A 22,468-nucleotide genomic window follows, 5' to 3' on the forward strand; every position below is an offset into this window, starting at 1 on the left:
GACTTCCACCAGTCGTCTCGGGAAAAGTATGACAACACTTGTGGTCAGGGCTCCAACGGGCTGGACGCTGTGATGAATCCTGTACCATTGTTCAAATGTTGCCCATACCCCCTGACTCGGTCTGTTGCCTCAGAATTCCCTAACCTGGCAACCGAGTTTTAGCCAATTAAGTTTACATAGGCCTCTCATAGTGTGACCGGGGAATGTACGGCCCAAGATGCCTATTAAACTTACTTTTGCTTAGAGTTGTGTGTGTGTGTGGGGGGGGGAAAGTCCTTTGTAAATCCAGATTAAAACTGGTTTGATAAATGCTGAGCTGGGTGTAAGGGTTGATTAGCATTTGGAACACAGCTTCCCCATCATGCAGTGCTCCCCTGCTTCATTGATCCCAGAATTTACTGCAGTCTCTGCTTCAGGTTTTCTGTTTAGGTTGGGGGGGATGAGTCTTTGTGAGTCAGACAGTCTGTGTCCTGTGTCAGGGTTCCCCAAGAACATGGAGCTGACAGGTAACAAGTCTGGCACAGCCTTGCAGCCCTCCCAGGTGGTGCAGGCCCCCAGGTCTACATACAGGATGACGGGAGGCTGACAGCTGGGGCCAGTGCCAGTACTGGGTTCTTCCCAGTGCTCGGCGGATGTGCAGAGCTTTAAAAAAACAAAAAAGCCCCGCGCTCACCAGCTCTGACAGTCACAACTGGGGCCTCTGGGCACCTATGGCAGAGCACCCCCATGCAGCATAGGGCAGCAGGGATATACCCCCATGTGGCACCCATACCATCGCAGGGCTCAGCACGGCTTGGCAGGGTGCTGCCTGCTGTCCGGGAGCTGGGGCAGATCCACTTGTTAGCCAGAGCTCCCAATTCGATTTCCCCAGCTCTGATCATCTCCCTTAGCTCTTCCCAGGGAGCACGGCCCCTGGATCTGCCTGTGGGGTTTCAGCTGGCTGCTGCCGCCAGATGGTGGCAGCTCTAAGCTATTTCCCCATCACCAGCTGGCAGCAGCAGCCTGCTGTCATCCCGCATCGTTTGGGGGCCGTGCTCACTGGGAGGAGCTGGGGGAAAGATTGAGGTGCTGGGAAATCAAACTGGAAACTGGGGAAATGTTTGGGGACCTGAGCATTTCCCCAGCAGTGGGATTGGAAGGGACCTTAGGGACGGATCGTTGTCACTGGCCACCAACTACCGGTGTCAGTATTGGAGCAGTCCCTCTTCCCCCTCCCTCTTTCCCTGCAAGTTTGCCTCTGAAACATCCAAAACATTTTGGAAAATTTCTGAAATGTTTCAGAGCCCTGTGTTTCATTTTGGATTTGGTGTTTCGACCGTTGAAATGTCCGAATCCAAAACGAAACGGCAGCTAAAATTTCACACAGCCCTTTTTTGGACTTATTCACGCTCCAAAGTAAATTCCAGTCCTATTTCTGGAGTTCATTATGCTGTATGCATCTATGCTAATTATCTGCAGTCATGTCGCTCAGTTAACTAAATTCATGAAATTCATCTGGAGTTCCTTAGTATCCATCTTAATTTTCAGTGGCAAGACTGTTGGAATTGTTACTGTCTTCCTCCAATTTCAAAATTGTTAGGTATGTTATAGATATTAACAGTAACAGTGTGATTCATGAGGCGTCACACTCTTCAACTTGTTCTACTCTGATATTTTTTTTTTAAGTGGTGACAAGGCTTTGGAAATTTTTATTCTTATTTTACAGAGAAACTTATATAGAACAAGAGCAAGGGGAAAGTTCTAATGACCGCAATGATAGAGCCATCAGAGTAGCAGTAAAATGGTACAACGAACATCTAAAGAAAATGAATACCGAGGAGAAGATACAAGTTATCTTTCTAACAAATGACAGAAAAAATAAAGAGAAGGCTCTAGAAGAAGGGATAACTGCTTATACATGTAAGCTCAATTAAATGAAGTGTTTGAATTGTTCCGGACATAAAAATTCTACTGATGTCTCTATAATTACATATCTTTATGTGCATTTTTATAGGTGAAGAGTATGTTAAGAGCCTGATAGCTAATCCTGATCTCGTAGATCGTCTTGCTTGCATATCTGATGCAGAGGTATGTTGTTTCTTCTTTTCTCTAAGAGCTTACAATGTAAAAGGTTTGGAGTATGATTATGTCGCACTTAAGTGCAGGAACTACTAGTGCCAGTTTAAAAATTGAGGAACCTGATTTATCTTACAATGTTGTGATCATAGGGTTTGCACAAGGTGTGCCACTGCTGCTTGTCCCCAGGGAAACACACATTCCTGCTCATCTGGACATGCGCATAGTTTGTATCTTTGGTATACATCTGCTGGCAGATAGGAACTTCCAGTATGAGTTGGTTTCAGCTGCCTCTTTTTTATGCATCCACTTGAGGCACTAATGTAGTTTATAATATTATCCAGCATGTGAATCTGGATTGCTATGTCAGCAAATTGTTGTGTCTGGCTTTTGGACTAGAATTTGGTAGCCTGAATTTGGGGTTGATAGGCTTAGATTTATGATAACTGATTTCAGTGAGCCAACAACTAACTGAATTTTTTATCAACAGAATGAAATTGAAAATGCAAGAGTAATTTTTCCAGAGCATCTTCCCCTTAGCAAGCTGCAGCAAGGCATAAAATCTGGCACTTTCCTTCAAGGAACTTTCAGAGCCAGTAGAGAGAATTATCTTGAAGCTACAGTATGGGTTCATGGAGATGCTGAAGAGAACAAAGAAGTAAGTTTTTCATTTTGATGTCATGTTTTGAAATGTGCTTAAATCTTCCTTAGCTTTGAGGATTTACGTAGATGAGCCATGTGACCCCACTGTGTTCTGAAATGCTGCCATACTTGGTAGTCTTCCTTCACATCGGGATGGCTCATTCCTACACCTCAGTAACGTTTCTTTAAACTGCAGCCAGCTTTCCTAGACTCCTTTCTCCCTCAGACTGGCCTCCCAGAGGATCTTGTCCATCAGTCCCCTGAGTGAGTTGGTCTGTTTTTCTTTAGTCCAGGGTCCTTACTCTGCTATTCTTCCTTTCTTTTCTCAGGATCCTAAACTCAAATATCTCGTAGTCACTGCTGCCCAAATTTGCATCCATTCCTACATTCCCCACCAGCTTTTTCCTGTTTGTGAGCAGCAGGTCAAGAAAAGCACAGACCTTAGTATGTCTCCAACACTTGCACCAGGAAGTTGTCCCCAACATTCTTCTAAAAACTTCCTGGAGTACTGTGCACTGCTGTGTTGCTGTCCCAGCAGATGTCAGGGTGATTAAAGTTCCCCATGAGAACCAGGGCCTGTGATCTGGAAACTTCTGCTAGCTGTTTGAAGCTGGCTGGTGGTCTGTAGAACATACCCACCACAGCATCACCTATGCTGCTCTTGCATCTGACTCTAACCTGGAGACTTTCAACAGGCCTGTCTCTAGTTTCATACTGGAGCTCTAAACGATTATGAATCTCTTTTATATAAAGTGGAACTAATCTTGATTACCCCATTGTCATTAAGTTAGATTTTTTTTTCCTCATTTATTTTAAGTATCATCAATGGCTTCTTTATTTACTTTTTGATGAAAAATGTGCATGTGAGGCTGTTTTTTCCACCTGGTTTTCTCTATCATTAGTCTAATTCTTTTTTTAATCTAAAAGGTTCCTTTTAATTGACTGTTGTTGTAGTTCACCTGCGTAAGACAAGGAGCTATGCATGAAGTACTCTTATGGATGTGTGCAGAATAGTTGCCGTCGTCAAATCATTTTGACTATATTGAAAGCCATATAATTCACATGATTTGCACTTAAAGTATGTAGAAGACATTCAAGCCCTCAGCAGGAGACTAAAAATTAATAATGAATCTTTTCATACAAACCTATGCATGAAGGGAGAATCCTAGAAAATTGAAAGGCATGTTGGATGAAAGAAAAGTAATAATTATTGTCGCAATGAGTTATTACTCATTTGGGTCAGAAACGTCCTTTTCTATCATATGTTTGCTGTATGTGCTGTGCCTGATACTGAGGAGCCTTGATCTACTACTTGCAGGAGGACTTCTAAGGGTTGCCTTCAACATTTCATGACTTAACATTCAAGGCATGTTTGATTTTTATTTTACTTTATTTTTTTCAGATAATTATACAAGGACTTAAACATTTAAACCGAGCTGTTCATGAAGATATTGTTGCTGTGGAGTTGCTGGAAAAAAGTGATTGGGTAGCACTATCCTCAGTGGTTCTGCAAGATGAGGGCCAAAATGAAGAAGATACTGAAAAAGAAGAGGAAAAGGAAAACATGGTATGAAAAAACTGAGATTATATTTCTCATTTTGTTCTTTGTGTGTTCCTGTTTTTGGTGCATTTGGAATAAAATTTGTTTTCAGACAGTGCTAAAGATGTGTCCAGTAGAACCAGTTGAAAATTTCCATGCTTCACACAAAAGGGGTGATTTTTTTTTTTATGTAAATGAACCTCAGTTTTCAGCCAGCCCTAGTGTTCAGAATCATGACGACCACAGTGTTGCTAAGCATTGGAAACATGCTTTCTTCTTTGTATATTCCTAATTAAATTTTTCATAAAAGCTTTCTTCAAATTTATGGCCTGGTAAACCAAAGGATCTACATTTCTTTTTCTTTTCTTATGTGTGTATGGATGAAAAGAAAAAGAAGTTTATTTATGTAAAGTGCATGTGTGTCTAGATAATATAAGTCTACAACCAATACATCAGTATTTGCTTGAAAAGGGCAAAGACTAACATTGTGACAAACAATAGTCTTTTAACGCAGTGGTTCTCAGCCTTTTTGAACTTGAGACACCCTTCTGTAAGTTTTGTGAATTGACTGTCACTGGATTTCAAGGGTGTTTCTGTGCACAACCCTGCTTCACAGTTTTTGTTTTCTCTTTGCATCTTGTTTGTGTCATATCTTTAAATTTAGGGTGAAAACTTGTTTTGATCCACGAGAAAATTGTCACACTAGCCAGACATTTAAGAGGTATAAAGGATGTGGAGTGGGAGAAGATCTTGTTCTGTTTATGATGTCATAGTAGAGTTTGACCATTACACAGACTGATAAAATTGTTTAACTCCGAAGCTTCAGTTAGACTGCATATTGTAGTTATACATATCAGGATCATGAATTCAAATATAATTTCATGTTTTTAAACATCAGCTCAAGACTTCCATAAATAAGAACATGTCAAGACCAACAGGAAGAGTAGTTGGTATTATAAAAAGAAACTGGAGACCACTTTGCGGCATGCTTTCCAAATCACAGATAAAAGAGGTAGGCAGATCTTTTGTTTGTTGTTAGTGTGCAATTTTTTTTTTTTTTTTTTTTTGAGCAAAATAGTTATTCCTTTTCCTCCTTTCCTTGCTTACAGGCAAGACGGCATCTGTTTACACCAGCCGATCGCAGAATCCCTCGAATTCGAATAGAAACCAGACAAGCTTCCACGTTAGAAGGACAAAGAATTATTGTTGCTATTGACGGTTGGCCTAGAAATTCCAGGTATCCTAATGTGAGTTTAAAATACAAAATTTTTTTTTTTTTTCTATTATGTATCCACTTGCATTTTATAAAATACTAGTTTTAACTTGGATGTACTAATAATAGTATTATGGTAGATAATTTACAATAAATAATAAGTTTCACATACTTTAGCAGTGATAACTGATGAAGTTACTTTTTTTTTAAGTCATAATATTTTGTAAAGGAACTGAAACAAGACTTCTCAGTCATGGGTGCTTTTTAAAAGGGCTAGCTTTTACAGAAGAGGTGGACATTTCCAGCTGCTACTAACCCATAACTCCCAAGTGAAAGTTATTTCTAATTATTTTTGGATTGAGGTGCTTCATTTAGGTATATGAAGTTCCTCTAAGTTTCTATACCAATCAGACTGAATTTTGAGTGTAGGAATCAGAATTTTGAAGCAAAATTATTAGCCACTGTTGAAAGATTACCATTGCTGCATAAAGAATACAGTGGACTTTTTGACATGTCAGGTCAAATTTAGGAGTGGGGTCAAATTTCTTTAAATGGAAGGGTAATGTCAGAGTGATATTGTGGCCATGATGGTCCAGGAATTACGTGAGAATTTTTAGGATGATATTCTTTATTGGACCAACTGCATGGTTGGGGTAGAGTTACATAAAATAATGTACAACATTTTTCTTCAGGTCTGAGCAGTTAAAGTAATCACAGCCTACTAAACACTTGTAAAGGGGGAGAAGAGGGCAGGGGAGGGAAATTCCCTGGGGTAGCAAACAAACAAACAGTAGAAAAAAAGATGCTGATTGCTGGGTGGTCAATGCATATCAAAAGTGAGGAAGGTCATTCTGACTTTTCAGGTGTGGAAGGAATTGTCTTTCAAATTGCATGTTTTTGATCAGGAAGGGGAAACAGTTCTGGGGAAATATGTAGATTGCAGATGGCATACTAGTGGACCTCCAAGCTAATAGAGCTGAGGGGAGAATGACACTCTGTATATGGGGTAACTGTTTAATAGTCTAAGGTGCTATTATCTCAAGGTTTTGTTTTTGTTTTGTTTGTTTGGACAACCCTATCCAAGATATGCAGTAAGCTACATACCTATATTGTTTCTTAGGGTCATTTTGTAAAGAACTTGGGAACTGCTGGGGATAAAGAGACTGAGACAGAAGTTCTTTTGCTTGAACATGATGTGCCCCATCAACCTTTCTCTCAGGCTGTTCTTAATTTCCTACCAAAAATGCCATGGAGCATTACAGAAAAGGTAAATTTAAAATTTGTTTTTCAGTGAATACAGTGACTATTGCAAGTTTAACCTTCAAAACCAAACTAAACTGTTTTGCTCTTGGAGAGCCCTGTGCAGCAGAAACTGGGAAGAGCAGCTTCCCTCAAATTTGTATGTTCATGCCATGAGGTTTTCAAAGTGTTACTTACCTGTCTCAAGTCTCTGAAAGCAGATTCAGCAAAGAGCAATTAACTTCCTATTTAACAAAACTTAAGTACATTTTTGTGATGGCTTAAATATGGAGAAATTACCCTCGTAAAATACAGTAACTACTTGTAATCATTAAGGCACTTTACAAACTAGCCTCTGTGATCTTTTATACACGTACTACATGCATTTAATTTTTTAATTTTTCTAAACCTTGAAACACTTGACTGGATCAGGTTCATAACAAGGATTTCAGTTATGAATTTCTTAGTTCCTGATCCTTTCCTTGAACTATGCTGATTCTGAATAAATGGAAAAATGTGTGGCTTTTTTCCTATTTATTAATGATATACAAATACTTTATACATCTGTCTATCTTGTGTATCCATTATGCTGCTTTAATATGGAGAAGGATAATGTATTTTGTGCTTCTAAATCACTTGGGTACTTTTTATATACGCTTTTTCCAAATTACTATTTTGTTTTATGTTTGAAAACAACTCATTTAAAATTGCAGGATATGAGCTATAGAGAAGACTTAAGGCATCTGTGTGTCTGTAGCGTGGATCCACCCAGCTGTACTGATATTGATGATGCATTACATTGTAGAGAACTGGAAAATGGAAATCTTGAGGTATTTTGATTCTTTACTTTTATATTTTGTATATGCATGTGTTTCCTTTTTCTCAAATAATGTTGGTGTTAACTACCTTTTATGAAGCTTCATCTTGCAAACCTCTGTTAGAGTTGGGAATTGAACCCTGGTATTCCTAGTCTATCCTGTGCCCTTGCTATTTGGGTAGAAGGAAATGTTATAGCGTTTGTTTAGTGTGCAGCATTAATACGGGGGGGGGTTGTTTTCAACAGTAGAAATAAACAGAATTACTGTTGTCAGTTTGTTAAAATGAAATGTGATATTAGATGAGATATTTCTAAAAAATGTTAAGGTGAATGTTTCTTTTAAAATCATGAAGCAGATCTTTATTTTGAAATGTACATGCTGAATCAGCATTTAAAGAAATGTACTAACCTATGGCAACACATAGTGACAAGTAGAAAGCTTTTCTAGGAAGTAAAAAAGATTTAGTCTATTTCAGCGCAGAAAAAGATCTTCATACTTACTTGTGCCCACAGGTATTACATGATCTCCATTCTCTCTTTGTTTTTTATTTCAACCTATTTATGATGATCGGGTACTATTTTCGTTGTACACGGGTAAAATAAGATGTTTTATAGAACAGGTTCTCAAATTGTGGTCTGCAAACCACCGCTGGTACATGAGCTCCATTCTGGTGGTCCGCAGAAAGATTGCAGAACAATCAAGAATCTCTCTCCTTGGCCCTCCACTTGATTTATTTTAATTTTTATTAGTTTATTTGTTTTGTGTACATAGTTCACGTTTCCTTGATACTAAGTAGGAGTGCACCGATAAAGATTTTCTTGACCAATACTGATGGCTGATCAGCCGTGTCAGCTAATACCAATCTGATAGCTGATTTACAGAAATGCCACCTGACAGCTTGGAGAGCAGCCTCCTGCCTGTAAGTCTGTGAGAGAAAGGGAGTGGGCAGAGACTGAGGCCCCTACAGTGAGGGAGTGAAAGGAGCAGGGACAGGCGCTGTCTGGCCAGGATGGTGAATGTGACCCCACAGGCAGCTCATCCAGGGAGGGTGGGGATGGGTAGTTCCCCATTGCTGTGTGCACTGCCCTGGCTGGGTAGCCTCTGCCCTTGCTCCTACCCTACCCCACTCCTTTTCCCTCAGAAACTTAGTGGCAAGGACACTGCTCTCCAAGCTGCCGGGCTGCATTCCTGGCCACATGCATGCTGCATCAGTGCATAAATGTCATTTATCAGTGACATTATTGGCTACACTGGCCAAAAAACCCAATTGCCAGCGAAGTTAATTTTTGATAACATGAATTGATATATGACTGATATATTGGCGCACCTCATACTAACAGCGTATGTTAAAAGGCTTCAACCCTGCATCCAGAACCATTCAGGTAAAGTCGTTGGCATTCCACTCAGCCTTAATGATCACCTGGGTAGATCCTGTTGTAGGGCCAGAGTTGTCCCGTAGGATGTATGGATACACACAGGTTTTTATGTTATCTGAAAACTGTGCATCTGTCAGGTAGCACTTACTGTTCTCTTAGCTAGTAAACTCTGGTACCTGTTTGCATGGGGAGAAGTGCTTGTGTGTTAAACAAATGAATGTGGAAACATTAATTGAAATTTAATGTTAAGACTCACAAATCAAACCTAAATTTCTAGAAACTGGAAAAAAATAAAAGGCTTTATTCTAGAGGTGTATAGATCTTTTTGTGGGGGGATTTAAATTTTGATTAAAATAATTTATTTCCACCTCTACCTCTGTTTTAATTTTAGTAGTTTTTATTTTAAATTATCTTATGGTCATAATACTAGAGAGTGCCAACATTAGAGGGCAAGAAAATGGAGGAAAAGCAAACAAACTGGTTGGAGAGATGGAAGAGAGCTGTGGAGGGTGGTGGGGTGCTACCACACTGATAAAAGTTAAGTGTCCATAAAGAGAATAGATTCATGTCTACATTTTACGATACCTTCATTTTCAAATTAATTTAATTATCCTTGTTCATGTAACATTAACTGCTGTAGAGATGAAATGGTAAAGAGAGATGTGAACCTCAGGATCCTTTATATTGAGAACCATTGCTCCCTTATAAACTCTGTGTTTGTTTTCCTTCAAGGTTGGTGTGCATATTGCAGATGTCAGCCATTTTATACGACCAGGAAATGCTTTAGACCAAGAGTCAGCAAAAAGAGGAACAACGGTGTATCTGTGTGAAAAAGTAATTATTCTTTTCATTGAGATTTTTTGTTTACATGGGAGGTACATTTTCCATGCATTTTAATTCTTTGGGATGGAAATGCATCTCCAGTTTTAATAAAATGGAGACCTTTTGCTTACACTTACGCTTCTTTTGGTAACTTATTATGAAACTTTGCTTGTATCAGAAGACTGCCAGCCATCATGGCAGGATTGTTTTAAAGGGCAGCTCTAAGAGTAGTAGGAAGCATATTAAATTTAGAAGTCTGTTATAAGGTGAATACCCATCTTAACTCAAAGTTGGGATATAGCACATCTGCTTCTGAAATTGGGATATTATTTGTGTCTAATTGGCAAGTAACTTGAAAAGAGAGGACCGGGGACATATTTCCTTAACTTTTACTGGTCATGAGCCAGGAAAAGAAGAGCTGACAGCAATTCGTAGTGACAGAAGCACAACTGGACACAAGAACAGGGTCCTAAAATAAGTACAATAGTGTAGCACTCATGGGTAACATGACTGTCAAGGCTGGGCCATCATGATATAATATATTAAACTTCCATCTTTCCTTGCTGGCTGCCAAATCTTTTGGAGTCTACAGAGACTTGAGCATCACACAGTCACTTTTATCTATTTTGGTTCAATTTATTTTGGTCCTTATTGCGTAATATTTCTTGTGGACCATCATTGTTTTTCAAGAGTAACAACTAGAGAATGGAAACTTTTGTATATCATGTCATAAGGTAGTAAGTTTTCTCTGAAGCGCTGTATTTGTTTTATTTTTTTTTCTGTCTTCAAAACCTGGGAAATAGTTCATTTTTCATGAAACAATTAATGAAAGAACTACATAATGAAACCATAGCAGTTCTATTTTCATGCTATTAAATACTTGAGTATCATGTGGAGAAAAATATACATTTGTGTATTAGTAAACAAACTTTTATCCCTTATTTTACAGAGGATTGATATGGTTCCAGAGTTGCTTAGTTCCAACTTGTGTTCCCTGAGATCAAATGTGGACAGGTATTTGTACATCCTTCATATTGGCTGCTTTACCAAATGTTGTCCTTTTAGTATTTTTTTTTCTCATAGATTGTCTAACATCTTTTTCCTTTTTTCTTTCTTTTTTTAAAGACTTGCATTTTCATGTATATGGGAAATGAACCACAGAGCTGAAATTTTAAAAACTAGATTTACAAAAAGCGCTATTAATTCCAAGGTTAGTTATGTTCATTCAATTCAAATATTTTATTGCTGTGAAAATAAGCATCAAAGTTGTACCAGAGACTGAACTTTTCAAACATTGGCTCAAACAAATACAAATATTTTCTTCTTTCCTATTACTTTATTTCTTTTTTCAAGCTTCTGTTTTTTAAATGAGTAAAATGACTTTTCGAATTCATTTATATAAGGCCTTTTAAAAGCACCAAAGGTCTAAACTAAATTAATTCAGTTGTGGAAAATAAATGTTAAGACTGATGCATGCTTTGGTTTGATTATTGTAGCATTTGGATGACATAAGTAATAATACTTAGTATTTTAAAAAAAGGCCTTGTATAAATGACTTTGAAAAGTCATTTTACTCATTGCTTTTTTACATCCACAACTCCAGCTAGAGTTAGCAAAAGCTGCTGGTTGTCAGCACCTTTGAAATCAGACCCTACATACATAACAATTGTTGTTTTTATTTGTAGGTTTCACTGTAATTACTAATTATTGCATAACTCATTATGCAGGTCTTCCATTTGTTGGTGGTTCCCTGATGATAGTGAAATGTACTTGGGTTTTGAGTGCAATTCAGCATGTGATCATTGTCTCCTTTGTGGTGGTTTTCAGGAGATTTTTGACAATGTACCATACCTTATGTTTCCAGAAGACATAAAAACTCAATCCACTACTTCAATACTTATTTTATATGTGGCGTTGTCAAATTGTTTGTTTGTTTGTTTGTTTGTTTTTCCCCAAGGCTTCTCTTACATATGCTGAAGCACAGATGCGAATTGATTCAACAAGCATGAATGATGATATCACTGTTAGCTTACGTGGGCTAAATAAATTAGCAAAAATTCTGAAGAAGAGAAGAATAGATAATGGGTAAATTGTTTTATTTTCTGTGTGTACATGCCCTTAGTCTTATGATCAGGAGAGATCACTTGTCTTAAATCTGTCTACAAATACTAAGTTGCAAGGAAGTGTGCCAGGTTGTCATTTTGAAATAATACAGACTATAAAACAGAATGCTAATTCACCAATAATTTTTTTTCTTTTGTCTGCTTAAGATAACTATTTAAAAGAGAGATTTGTATGTGAATTTTTTCTTTTATATGTGGAAATTGGGATATGTCACTTTAAGTGTTGCATGGATGATAATTCTTATGAAAAGTTATCCACTATAAATATGCAACTGACCCCTTTACAAAGTTGAATATTGTTATCACACTTTACTTTCACTTAAGTCTGGCAAAGTGGCTTTGCTTAATGTTTTAAGCATCTGTTTTTGAGATAAAGAAATGCCAATGCGCTGCTTAAAAAAAAAAAAGGCAAGAAAAGAAAACCTAGAACATAGAAGCCATTAGGAAAATTGAAACAATATGATATTTATTAAAACTGCCAGGAATCATTTAAGTGCCTCAACATACAGGAAGCATATGAAGGAGGATTGTAGTTCCACTTTTCATCTAATAATAGTGATGCATGTCAAATAGATGTATGTTAATAAATGTTAATTTTTCTTTATCCTTGAAAGAGGATGCAAAAATGTAGATCCATTACAGTTGTAATAAAAAGTACAATAATAGATATACAATGGTATCTTTGTTCTTGAGACATGCAAAGCAAGTTCCTGTGACTTGACAATATGAATACAAATTGCAGTTATATGGCAGTTATTGAAAAATCAGATCTTCAACGGAAGTGTATAAACTAACCCTTTCAGTTTTATTTATCCTTTACAGGGCCTTGACACTTTCCTCACCTGAAGTCCGTTTCCATATGGACAGTGAAACTCATGATCCTATTGATTTGCAGACTAAGGAACTAAAGTATGTATTGTGCATTTTGGTAGAAGTGCCAAGTTCACGTAATAGTCTGGGCAGTTGAGTCTATGAAATTTGATTGCTTTAGAAAATGTGATGAGCTTAAAACCACATTTTAAAAACAATTAAATGCCTAAAGTTAGTGTTGCAGCAAACTTAACACTTCCCTCTTCCTGCCTTTCTGCTATGGTGCTGTATAACCATTGATGAACAGAGGTACGGGTTCAGCTCAACAGTTTAGGCAGAGGTAGCCTCAGACCCAGCTCAGGATGAACTAGCTTGCTGCATTCATGGGTCCCCTTCCCAAAGGACTAGAGTTTATGGAATTAGACAAAGGACGTCTGCTAGCTTTGTCCCCATGATGAAGAGAAAAAAGTACCTTTGGAAGGAGGACTGAGAGCCTTGGCTGGGGCATTAGACCAGAGTCTGGAGGGAGCAGTAGATATAGCCTGGATGAGGAATACAAAGATCAGGGAAAAATACAGAACTTACATGTACGGAGGCACAATGATGTTGAGGGATTTTATAGAACGTGTGAGATGGTAATACTGAAGCCTTCTCGAAAGTGAGGCATCAAGCTCATCTGTTGAGCCAGCTTCTTGGTTATCCCACTTAACTTTTGAGTCAAAAAAATCCCCTGAGTCCTTCTCAGCTTTATTTTGCATACTTGTACTCATATGTGGTATTCTCCTGTTAGCATGCTTTTAGTTTTAGGACAGTAATATTAACCAACTTATGATAATGTAGAAAGTCTCATCTAGAAGTATTGTTTGTACTAAGTCCTAAATAAGCAATGCTATTTTGACTTCAGAAAAAATTGCATTTTAAAATTAAATCCTAGTTTAACTCCAAAATAAAATTGTTTATTCTTTTGCTTTATTTTCTCCCTTGTCTTTGGGCCTCTGTAAATAGTTAGGTTCATGTTTATAGCTTTTTTAAATTTGCTGTTTGTTGTAGCAATAATCAACATTAGTAGTTCTAATAAGCTCTGTTCTGTAATTGTGTTATAGATGGTGAAACAGCATTTTAATATTAATATATATTTAAGCCAATCTGAAATATAATAGTGCTTACAAAATTACAAAGTGTCTTCTCTTGACAGAGAAACAAATTCCATGATTGAAGAGTTTATGTTGCTTGCCAATATCTCTGTTGCACAGAAAATTTATGAAGAGTTCTCAGAATGTGCTTTGCTCCGAAAACACCCGGCTCCTCCTCCATCAAATTATGACATCCTTGTAAAGGCAGCAAAATCCAAGGCAAGTTTGTAATACAACGGAATCAAATAATTCTAATTAAAAGGCTTTGTGCTTTACTAATTACACTTTTTAAATCTTTTGTAGCCCTCTTAAATTTGAAAAGTATATGTAAAATACTCTGCATTTCTGTCTTGAAAGACCGTTTCTTGTATCTTGGGTCTACTTGTCTACTGCAGTAGGTAGTCTAATTTCAAAAGAATCAGCAATCTGTTACCAAAGACCTATGTTCAGATAAGGGAAATAATATAATCTTTTAGTCTTGCATTTTCATTCCTTGTAAACTATAGGTGGCTATATTTCCCCTTTCTTGTCACAGGTCACTCTTTAAGGGAACAATTTTTGCTTACATTAATAGTGTACTTGGAATATGTTTCACAAACAGTTTCAGGAAGAGCACATGGATATGTTGACAACCTACAGCCTGTGGGATAAATTTAACCCAAGGAGCCATTGAATTTGACTCCTGTGGACATGGGCTTTGGGGACATTCAGCAGGAAGATGCAGTGACAAGTCCTAGCCCCCACCCATCTCTGACCCAGAAGGTTGCTGCTGGGTTAATATGTACTGAAATAAATTTTGCTGTTGGAGTCAAGTAATAAAAGGTAGTTGTTCAAATCAACTAAGGTGCAAATTAATGCCAGAATTGCTGCCTTAAAATTACTTGCATGTGTGTCCATATGCATATATTCTCTCTCTCTCTCTCTCTCTCTCTCTAAATAGATAGATATATGAAAAATGCACAGTTAATTCGGAAGAGAAGTATAGACTGGAATTAGGAGGTCTGACCTGAACAACTGAATTTTGCCTTCTGTTAAGGGAGCCTCCCTGTATTGGGTTCTTATAGGGTTGTTTTTGTTTTTTAAATGAGTCTACTTTCAAGAAATCATAAAACATATACTCAACGTAACCCAGTACAGGGTTAATCAGATCTAAAAATTAAACAATGTCAGAAGTTGAATATTTTGGCCCACCAAAGGCCATGTGTTTCATCAGAGATCAGTGGTCAGGCAGGGTCTTTGTAAGACTTACATTCCATTGGGCTATTAGTACTTCAGGGATGACTTACAGGTGTCATCATAGAAAAATAGCTGATCTCGTGATTTTCTCCCAGCTTGGTTTCAGCGCCCTGTTCAAGACAGGAACATCCTTGTGTAAACCATCCCTGCCAAGCATCTAACTTGCATTTAGAATCTTTAAAAGCTTCTACAAGTTGTTTAGGAGGTGTGTTCCAGTGCTTAACCACCTTCATAGCAAAAAGGTTCTTCCTAATGCCCAAACTAAATTTCTCATGGTACAGATCAAGCTTTATTTATTTTGCCTGTCTGCTATGAATAGAGAATAATCAGTTGCCATCCTGTTTACAACAACCCTTTTTGTATTTGAAGACTGTTCTAAAATCCACCTTCTATCATCTCTAGACTAAATAGCCCTAGTTCTTCCAGCTGTTCCTGGTATGTCATCCTTTCTAGACTACTTATTATTTTTGTTGCTTTCTGACTACTACTTCTTTTTTCACATCCTTCTTGAGGTCCAGTGTTTAAAACTGAATCCAGCACTCTGGGTTTGACCTAAGTAATGATGAATAGAATGATTTGCAGGGATCCTGGTTATATCTATAGTGGCATTTCATTTTAATCATGGAAAAGTGTGGATTTGAGGTTACTTTTTTAAATCTGAAAATTGGGATTTTTTTTTTTTTTAAATAATGTGGATTTGAGGTTACTTTTTTAAATCTGAAAATTGGGATTTTTTTTTTTTTTAAATAATGTGGATTTGAGGTTACTTTCTTAATTAAAAAATTGGGGACTTTTTTATCAGCAAAAAACAGGATCCCTGATGATTTGTATGCAACATTTTTCCATAATAATATATCCCAGTATGCCATTGCCTTTTTTGTCTCTGTAGGACACTTTTGACTCATTTGGTTGGCAGTTCACTATAACCTCCAACTCCTTTTCTGTAGTACTACAGTCTACGCAGTTGTTTGCCAGTTTGTATTTGCTTGTTCCATTGTAAGTGCAGTACTTTGTGCTGATCCTTATTGACTTTGATCTAATTAAGTTTGGAACCATTTGTCCAATTTCACCAAGGTGATTCTGAATTCTAATTTTGTTCTTTGAGGTGTCTGCTATCTCACCCAGCCTAGTGTCATCTGCCAGTTTACTGTGTATGCACTCAGTCCCATTTCCTGAGTTCTTAATGAAGGTATTTGAATAGTACAACACAGGACAGATGCCTCAGAAATCCTCCTTGGTACCTGTTCCTAACTAGAATTACCAGTGATCTACAAGGTCCCTTCCAGCCCCTAACAATCTATGAATCTATGGCCACTCTGAGCACAATGATACAAGCAGTTGTACACCCATCCTAGAGTAGTTTCATTTACACTGTATTTCCTTAACTTCTAATAATTTCATGGTGTACCAGTATTAAAAGCCTTGGCTGAAGTCAAGGCTCTCATCTACTGCTTCCTTCCCACCCTCAAAGACATCACCTTGTCAAAGAAGGAAATCAGGTTGGTTAGGTACAACTTCCTTTTGCTAAGTCGTGGGATAATATATGCATGGTTTCGTCTGAAGCGCTAAGATGATGCAGCTATGTGCTTACATAATATACAACATTATTTTAAGGATTTGGTAGAAGTAATCTGTTTTTTTTTTTTTTCTATTTTAACAGAATTTAGAAATTAAGACAGATTCAGCAAAGGCTCTAGCTGACTCTCTGGACAAAGCTGAAACTCCTGATTTTCCATATCTAAATACACTGTTGCGAATCTTGGCCACTCGCTGTATGATGCAAGCGGTCTATTTTTGTTCTGGAATGGACAATGATTTTCATCACTATGGTCTAGCATCACCTATTTATACACACTTTACTTCACCAATCAGAAGGTACTTGACGTTATGAAAGTTTTCAAAAGAAAGAAAGTGGTATATCAATTAAAACTAATTATCTATCATCTTGTTTTCAGTTTTAAAACGATACTATGTGATAACTAAGCTATAGTTCTTTTGGTTTGTACTGCATGTAAACATAATAGCAGTTTAATAAAACCTGAGGCTTGGTCAAGATCTGTAAAATAAATAGCTTAAATGCAGGGATATCGGTTGTAGCCATGTCGGTCTAAAGGCATAGGCAGACAAAACTCTTGGGGCTGAGGTGATATCTTTTATTAGACCAACTAAATAATTGCCCAAAAAAAGTTAGCTTATGTGCATTCAGTTATAGAATTCAGAAATGTACAAGAAATGAGTTTTTTCTGATACAAGGCTAATCCTTTTTAATCCCTGCAGGTATGCTGATATAATAGTACACCGACTGTTGGCTGTGGCAATAGGGGCAGATGGTACTTATCCAGAACTCACAGATAAACATAAGCTAGCAGACCTGTGTAAAAATCTCAATTATCGGCATAAAATGGCTCAGTATGCACAAAGAGCATCGGTTGCATTCCATACACAGGTAAGCAGTTTTCAGATTAGGGCATTTTCCTTTTTCAGACTGTAGGAGACACTTGGATATCAACAGGGAATATACTGATGGGATGTATAGGGTAATAAGAGAACTTGGTATGAAATATTTAAGGAATAATTAAAGCTACAATAATATTCCCTTTGCAGGGTGCAGGGATTTGGGTATTGTAACTGGTTCTGAAGAGCATATATTCAGGATAATAGATGAGAGGCCTTCAACAATTCTAATACATTTTTCCTGTTCTTAGAAATACTGTAAACGCTACCAAATACAGTGTTGATTCTTGTTAAAAAGCCACCTAATTTATCTTATTTTAATATGTTGAATATAGCCTGGAATTATGATTCAAATCGCTGCTGAATAGCAGAAAGAAAAAAAGTTAAATTGTTATTCGTTACTATAATTACATTTGATCACTTTAATATGAATGTGTTGTACTTGTGATTGTTGAATTCTGATACTGTTGTTCTGATATTTTGATTGCTGATACTGTCTTCATATCAAGCCATTACATTTTCTGTTTTAAGCAGTACTTTTTAACATTTTCTTTCTTTCTTTCTCACAATCCATCTCTGTTCCAGTTGTTCTTCAAAAGCAAAGGAGTGGTGAATGAGGAAGCATACATTTTATTTGTAAGAAAGAATGCAATTGTTGTTTTAATTCCCAAGTTTGGTTTGGAAGGAACAGTCTTCTTTGAAGAAAAAGATAAACCAAAACCAAGTCTCAGTTACAATCCAGAGGTATGTTACAGTGAGGTAGTTTTGGATTTTGATTCAATAATTTGGCATAATGACTTACATTTGTATTGTAGTTGTTGGATGCAGGGGATATTGTAGGGGTTTTTTATAGTTTTTAAACTAATCTGTAGAAAAAGGAATTTGCTTTCAGGCTTGAAAGTTTAGATATAAAAGATTCTGAAAATGGCTGGATTTCACTAACTGTTACTGAAGTTCAGTGTTTATATAGATGGATATTTATATCTCTGTATATGAAAGAAAAAAAAAATACCGCAAAACAAAAGTTTTAGATTAATACTGGAATACTTCGTACAGGTTACAATATTCTTTTCTAACTGGTATTTTTTAGGTATGTTTTTTTTTTTTTTTAAACTGCAGAAACATTTTGTCTTGATATGTATAACTTTTGATATTGAGAATTTCAAGTGCTGTCTGCTGTAAGCTAGGAAAAGATAAAATTGATGAAAATAAATAATGGCTGGGGATTAACTACAAAAGTTGAATACTTGTATACAAAATGCCATGTTTAAAAAAAATTTGGAATTTTAGATACCATCTCTTACTGTGGAAGATACAACGTTTTATACGTTTGACAAAGTTAAAGTGAACATCGTGTTAGATGCTTCCAATATCCAACACCAGAAAATCCGTATGGCACTGATCGAACCTAAGGTAAGAAAACCAGCTTCACAATTCACAGCACTGTATTACCATGTAGTAATCTTAAATCTTGTTATAATGAACTTGATATTGACTTTAAAAACGGTATTTATTTCAGTAGCAGAGAACAGTGATTCTCAAGTGACATCTACTTTAGCAAAAACAGTCCAACTTCATTGACAGTATTTAAAAAAAGAAAACTCTTATAGGGCTTCTGCAAGCTCCAGAACTCTTTAAAATGAGTATCACTGAGTAAAGATTTTCTAAAATTAAAATTCACTAATGGAAATTCCACAGATGGGGATGATTTATAGATATGGCTGAAATGTTTAGCTTCAGTTTACAAATCTTAGATTAGAGTCTTGTAGAATTTAGCACCTCTGACAAATCAAATGTGTTTAAAGGTAGGAGAATCCATCTGAAAATATTTGAATCTCTTCTCTGATCAGCACAAGTGCTACATAAATGTGGTAATTTTAGAATTCTGTGAAGCGCAATCTAGTATAGGAATAGCAGTTCCTTTTTGTTTCTGTATATGTGCAGCTATTTTGATATACAACTGGCACATTGCCTGTCAAGAATGACTGACTGGGGGGTGGGACAGAGGCCCACGTCTGCCTACCCCTTCCCCCTCCATCCCCCGCTACTTCTGGGCCGGGCTTGCTCTGCCTCAGAGCATGGGATTGTTAGTTCCTCCCAGCCACAGCTTCCTTGGTCCTACTTGAGCTTTGCTGCCGCACTCCCAGGGGTAGGAGGCAAAAGCTGGAGAAATAAAAGAGCGTGTAGGCTCGTGTCTGTGTGCACACATGCATGCACACTTACTGACAGTATTTAAACTACCAATTGTATGTGGATTATTAAAATATATTAAATATAGTAAATGATAGCTATATAGAGCTATATATTTCATAAAGCAATACTATGTTGTAAGAATTAAAACATTTTGTGGATGATAGCAAACTGGAGGAAGTCTTGCAAGTGCTTTGGAGGGCAGAATCAAAATCCAAAAGGATTTTGACATCAACCAAATGAATTTGAATATAGATGAATACAAAGTGCTAGACTTAAGGAGAAATCAAATGCAAATACACGAAGTGGGGATTATCTGGAAATGCAGAAGTATGACAGAAAAGGGTCTGAGAGATGATCAGGCAGTTGATGCTGTTGAAAATTGAGGCAGATGACGTGATGTATAATAACAGATATACCATTAAAACATAAGAGGCAATTTTTTTGCTGTACTTGGCTATAGTACATGACTTTTCAAGAACAGTTAAGGCAGTTGGGTTTGCTTAATCTACAGAAGAGAGGTGGGACGTAAGTCTTTTTCTGTCTCTCTTTCATTGCATAAATACAGTCTTTATGATGCATTCAGTTGTTCTCTGTGGCCATTATGGAAGGACAAGAAAGAATTGGCTAAATGTGCTGCAAAGATGATTTAGGTTGGATATTGGGAAAGCATTCTAATTAAGTAGCCTTTTTCTCCAGCGTAGGGAGATGGTGGAATCTCCTAGACACTAAGAACAAGCCAGAAAACTTCTCTCACAAACCGCCCAAGTTTGTGTGTTTACCTTATTGCAGGGAGTTGAACTAAAACATCTGAAGATTTCTTCTCATTCTACATGTCTGAGATTTACATTGATTTAGAAAAGACTTGGGTCTGTTTTCAAATATTACATTATTCTCCTATTTAAACTATAATACAAGACTTTGAACATCCATTAGGTTCAGCACTGGTCTTTGTCCTTACTCTAAATTTGTTTTTCCACTTCTTATTCTCTTTTATTTCCAGTTTTACAGTAGCATCATTATGACATTGATATTTACATAGTAATTTTGACATATTCTGAATACCTGTGGTCAGATAGTGTTCTTGTAGCGGTATCTGTATGTGGTTTTATCTAAATCTGATAAAGCCAACTCCTCAAATTATTTTTCTCTTTGAGAAGACTGCAAGTTAATTCTTTTAACTCTGTTTTATGTGGCAGATACTAGGAAGTGGTATTCCAGATCAGACAACGCTGAAGAAGAAAGCTAGTGATGAACCAGAGAAGAAGAAGAAAAAACTGAAGGAATAGCTGCATTTTAGCAGCTGATTAGTACAACTATTTTCTTGTATTTTGTGTCTGAGGAGGAAATTGTGTAAATGCTGAGAAACATCATACAGTTTTAAAACCTTCTTTTTAGGTATCCATTTGTAATTTTTAAATATTTGCATTTTTATTTAAACATGCAAGTATATTTGTAAAAGTTTTTAAACCAAATACATCCATGTTTTCATCTGGCAGGTGAAAATAAATACTTGTACAAAGTGAAGGAACATTCCTTTTACTAATTCATTTTGTAACAACAATGGGAAATCAAAGGGCAGAAATTTTCAGGATGCAAGTAATTTACTGTACAAAAAAATCTTTGAGTCTTTTAATCTATATACCAAATTTTGCAAGGTGTTAGTACAGTTGTTTATAGGAGGAGCCTGATTCACTGCTTCAGTGAACGCTTATTTCCATTTAAAGTTGAACCTTTTCAACAAGGACTGGGAGAGCCCTAGCTCAGAGTATGCTGCAGATTGCTCATTAAATTATCATCTGGGGCGTGTGTTCAGATTCTTTCAGACAATATCTATTTGAACTCTATTTCAAGCGAGTGATTTAATCTTCAGTATACTGGATTAAAAGGGGCAGCTGTCTGTCTTTCCTGAAACTGTTTTGTTTGAGTAGATGAGGGAAACAGGAATAATTTGTCTGTGAATCCCAGTGTGCCAGCACTGTCAAGGTATGTAAGTGGTTCTGTTTGTGCCCTGCATTAGCATTTATGTACCTAGGGACTTCAGTTTCTGTGGGGATTTAAGCAGCATCTGAGAGGGGTTTTGAAGCTCTATATTTTAATTTGGATATTTAAGTAGCTGGTAGACTAGGTTCTTTGGGTAAGCAGCTGGTCGGCATTCAAGCATTAGTAGTGTTTGACTTTTCTCTGCTGGGACCTAATCCAGTCATGGTAATTGCCTTAGAATAGGACTTAGTACAAGACAAATGAAATCATACTTCACACAGGCAGGGCTGGGCTGCAGTCACAACAAAGATTTTTGGATCCCACTGAAGATCAGCATTTTTTTTCCTCTTCATTTTTGCAGAAAGTTCTGGATTTCATGGTTTCCTTGAATTGAGTAGACCTTTAAATATAAGCTGTGCTGTAGTGCTCATGTTTCTGCTACTTTTATTCAGGAATTTGAAGGTTCATTGTGCCAAAACAGGAATGACAATGCCTCTGGGGCCTAGGGTCTAGTGAAGTGTTTCCCAACCTGTGGGTCACAAGAATACTTGAGAGGGTTGCAAGCAAGTCCCAGAAAAATGTGGGAAACCATGAGTTTTCCCTTGCAGGCTGGCAGCATTCCAGCCTGCAAGCAGCTGCTTGGTGTGATGAGGCAGCAGGCGCACGTGTATCTGCACGCGCACACACACATGGACAGCATGCAGCCAGACAGGGTCATGGAAGCAGCCCCAGCAGCTGGGTGCAGGTAAGTGTATGGGGAGTGGGGATGGGAGGTCCAGGACTTACGACTATCCTAGGGTGCCTGGGTGCAGGTGTGGAAGGAATGGGGGTGTG

The 22,468-nt window shown here is 37.3% G+C and overlaps 1 protein-coding gene across 1 annotated transcript in view; it reads left to right on the forward strand.

The window, feature by feature from the left end:
* Nucleotides 1-21,184, forward strand: part of DIS3 (DIS3 homolog, exosome endoribonuclease and 3'-5' exoribonuclease) — a 24,967-nt gene extending 3,783 nt beyond the window's left edge. Inside the window, exons 3-21 of the mRNA XM_019529804.1 lie at nt 1,706-1,899; nt 1,994-2,067; nt 2,546-2,713; nt 4,100-4,264; nt 5,136-5,249; nt 5,347-5,484; nt 6,571-6,717; nt 7,403-7,519; nt 9,616-9,717; nt 10,655-10,719; nt 10,831-10,915; nt 11,663-11,790; nt 12,651-12,737; nt 13,834-13,990; nt 16,668-16,882; nt 17,285-17,453; nt 18,047-18,205; nt 18,752-18,874; nt 20,851-21,184. Coding sequence (XP_019385349.1) covers nt 1,706-1,899; nt 1,994-2,067; nt 2,546-2,713; nt 4,100-4,264; nt 5,136-5,249; nt 5,347-5,484; nt 6,571-6,717; nt 7,403-7,519; nt 9,616-9,717; nt 10,655-10,719; nt 10,831-10,915; nt 11,663-11,790; nt 12,651-12,737; nt 13,834-13,990; nt 16,668-16,882; nt 17,285-17,453; nt 18,047-18,205; nt 18,752-18,874; nt 20,851-20,940 — 2,497 coding nt within the window. The 3' untranslated portion in view covers nt 20,941-21,184. The remainder of the gene's footprint in view (nt 1-1,705; nt 1,900-1,993; nt 2,068-2,545; nt 2,714-4,099; nt 4,265-5,135; nt 5,250-5,346; nt 5,485-6,570; nt 6,718-7,402; nt 7,520-9,615; nt 9,718-10,654; nt 10,720-10,830; nt 10,916-11,662; nt 11,791-12,650; nt 12,738-13,833; nt 13,991-16,667; nt 16,883-17,284; nt 17,454-18,046; nt 18,206-18,751; nt 18,875-20,850) is intronic.
* The last annotated feature ends 1,284 nt before the right edge of the window (nt 21,185-22,468 follow it).

The sequence above is a fragment of the Crocodylus porosus genome, unplaced genomic scaffold (assembly GCF_001723895.1).
Source record: "Crocodylus porosus isolate Cpor-Errol unplaced genomic scaffold, CroPor_comp1, whole genome shotgun sequence".
NCBI lineage: Eukaryota > Metazoa > Chordata > Crocodylia > Crocodylidae > Crocodylus > Crocodylus porosus.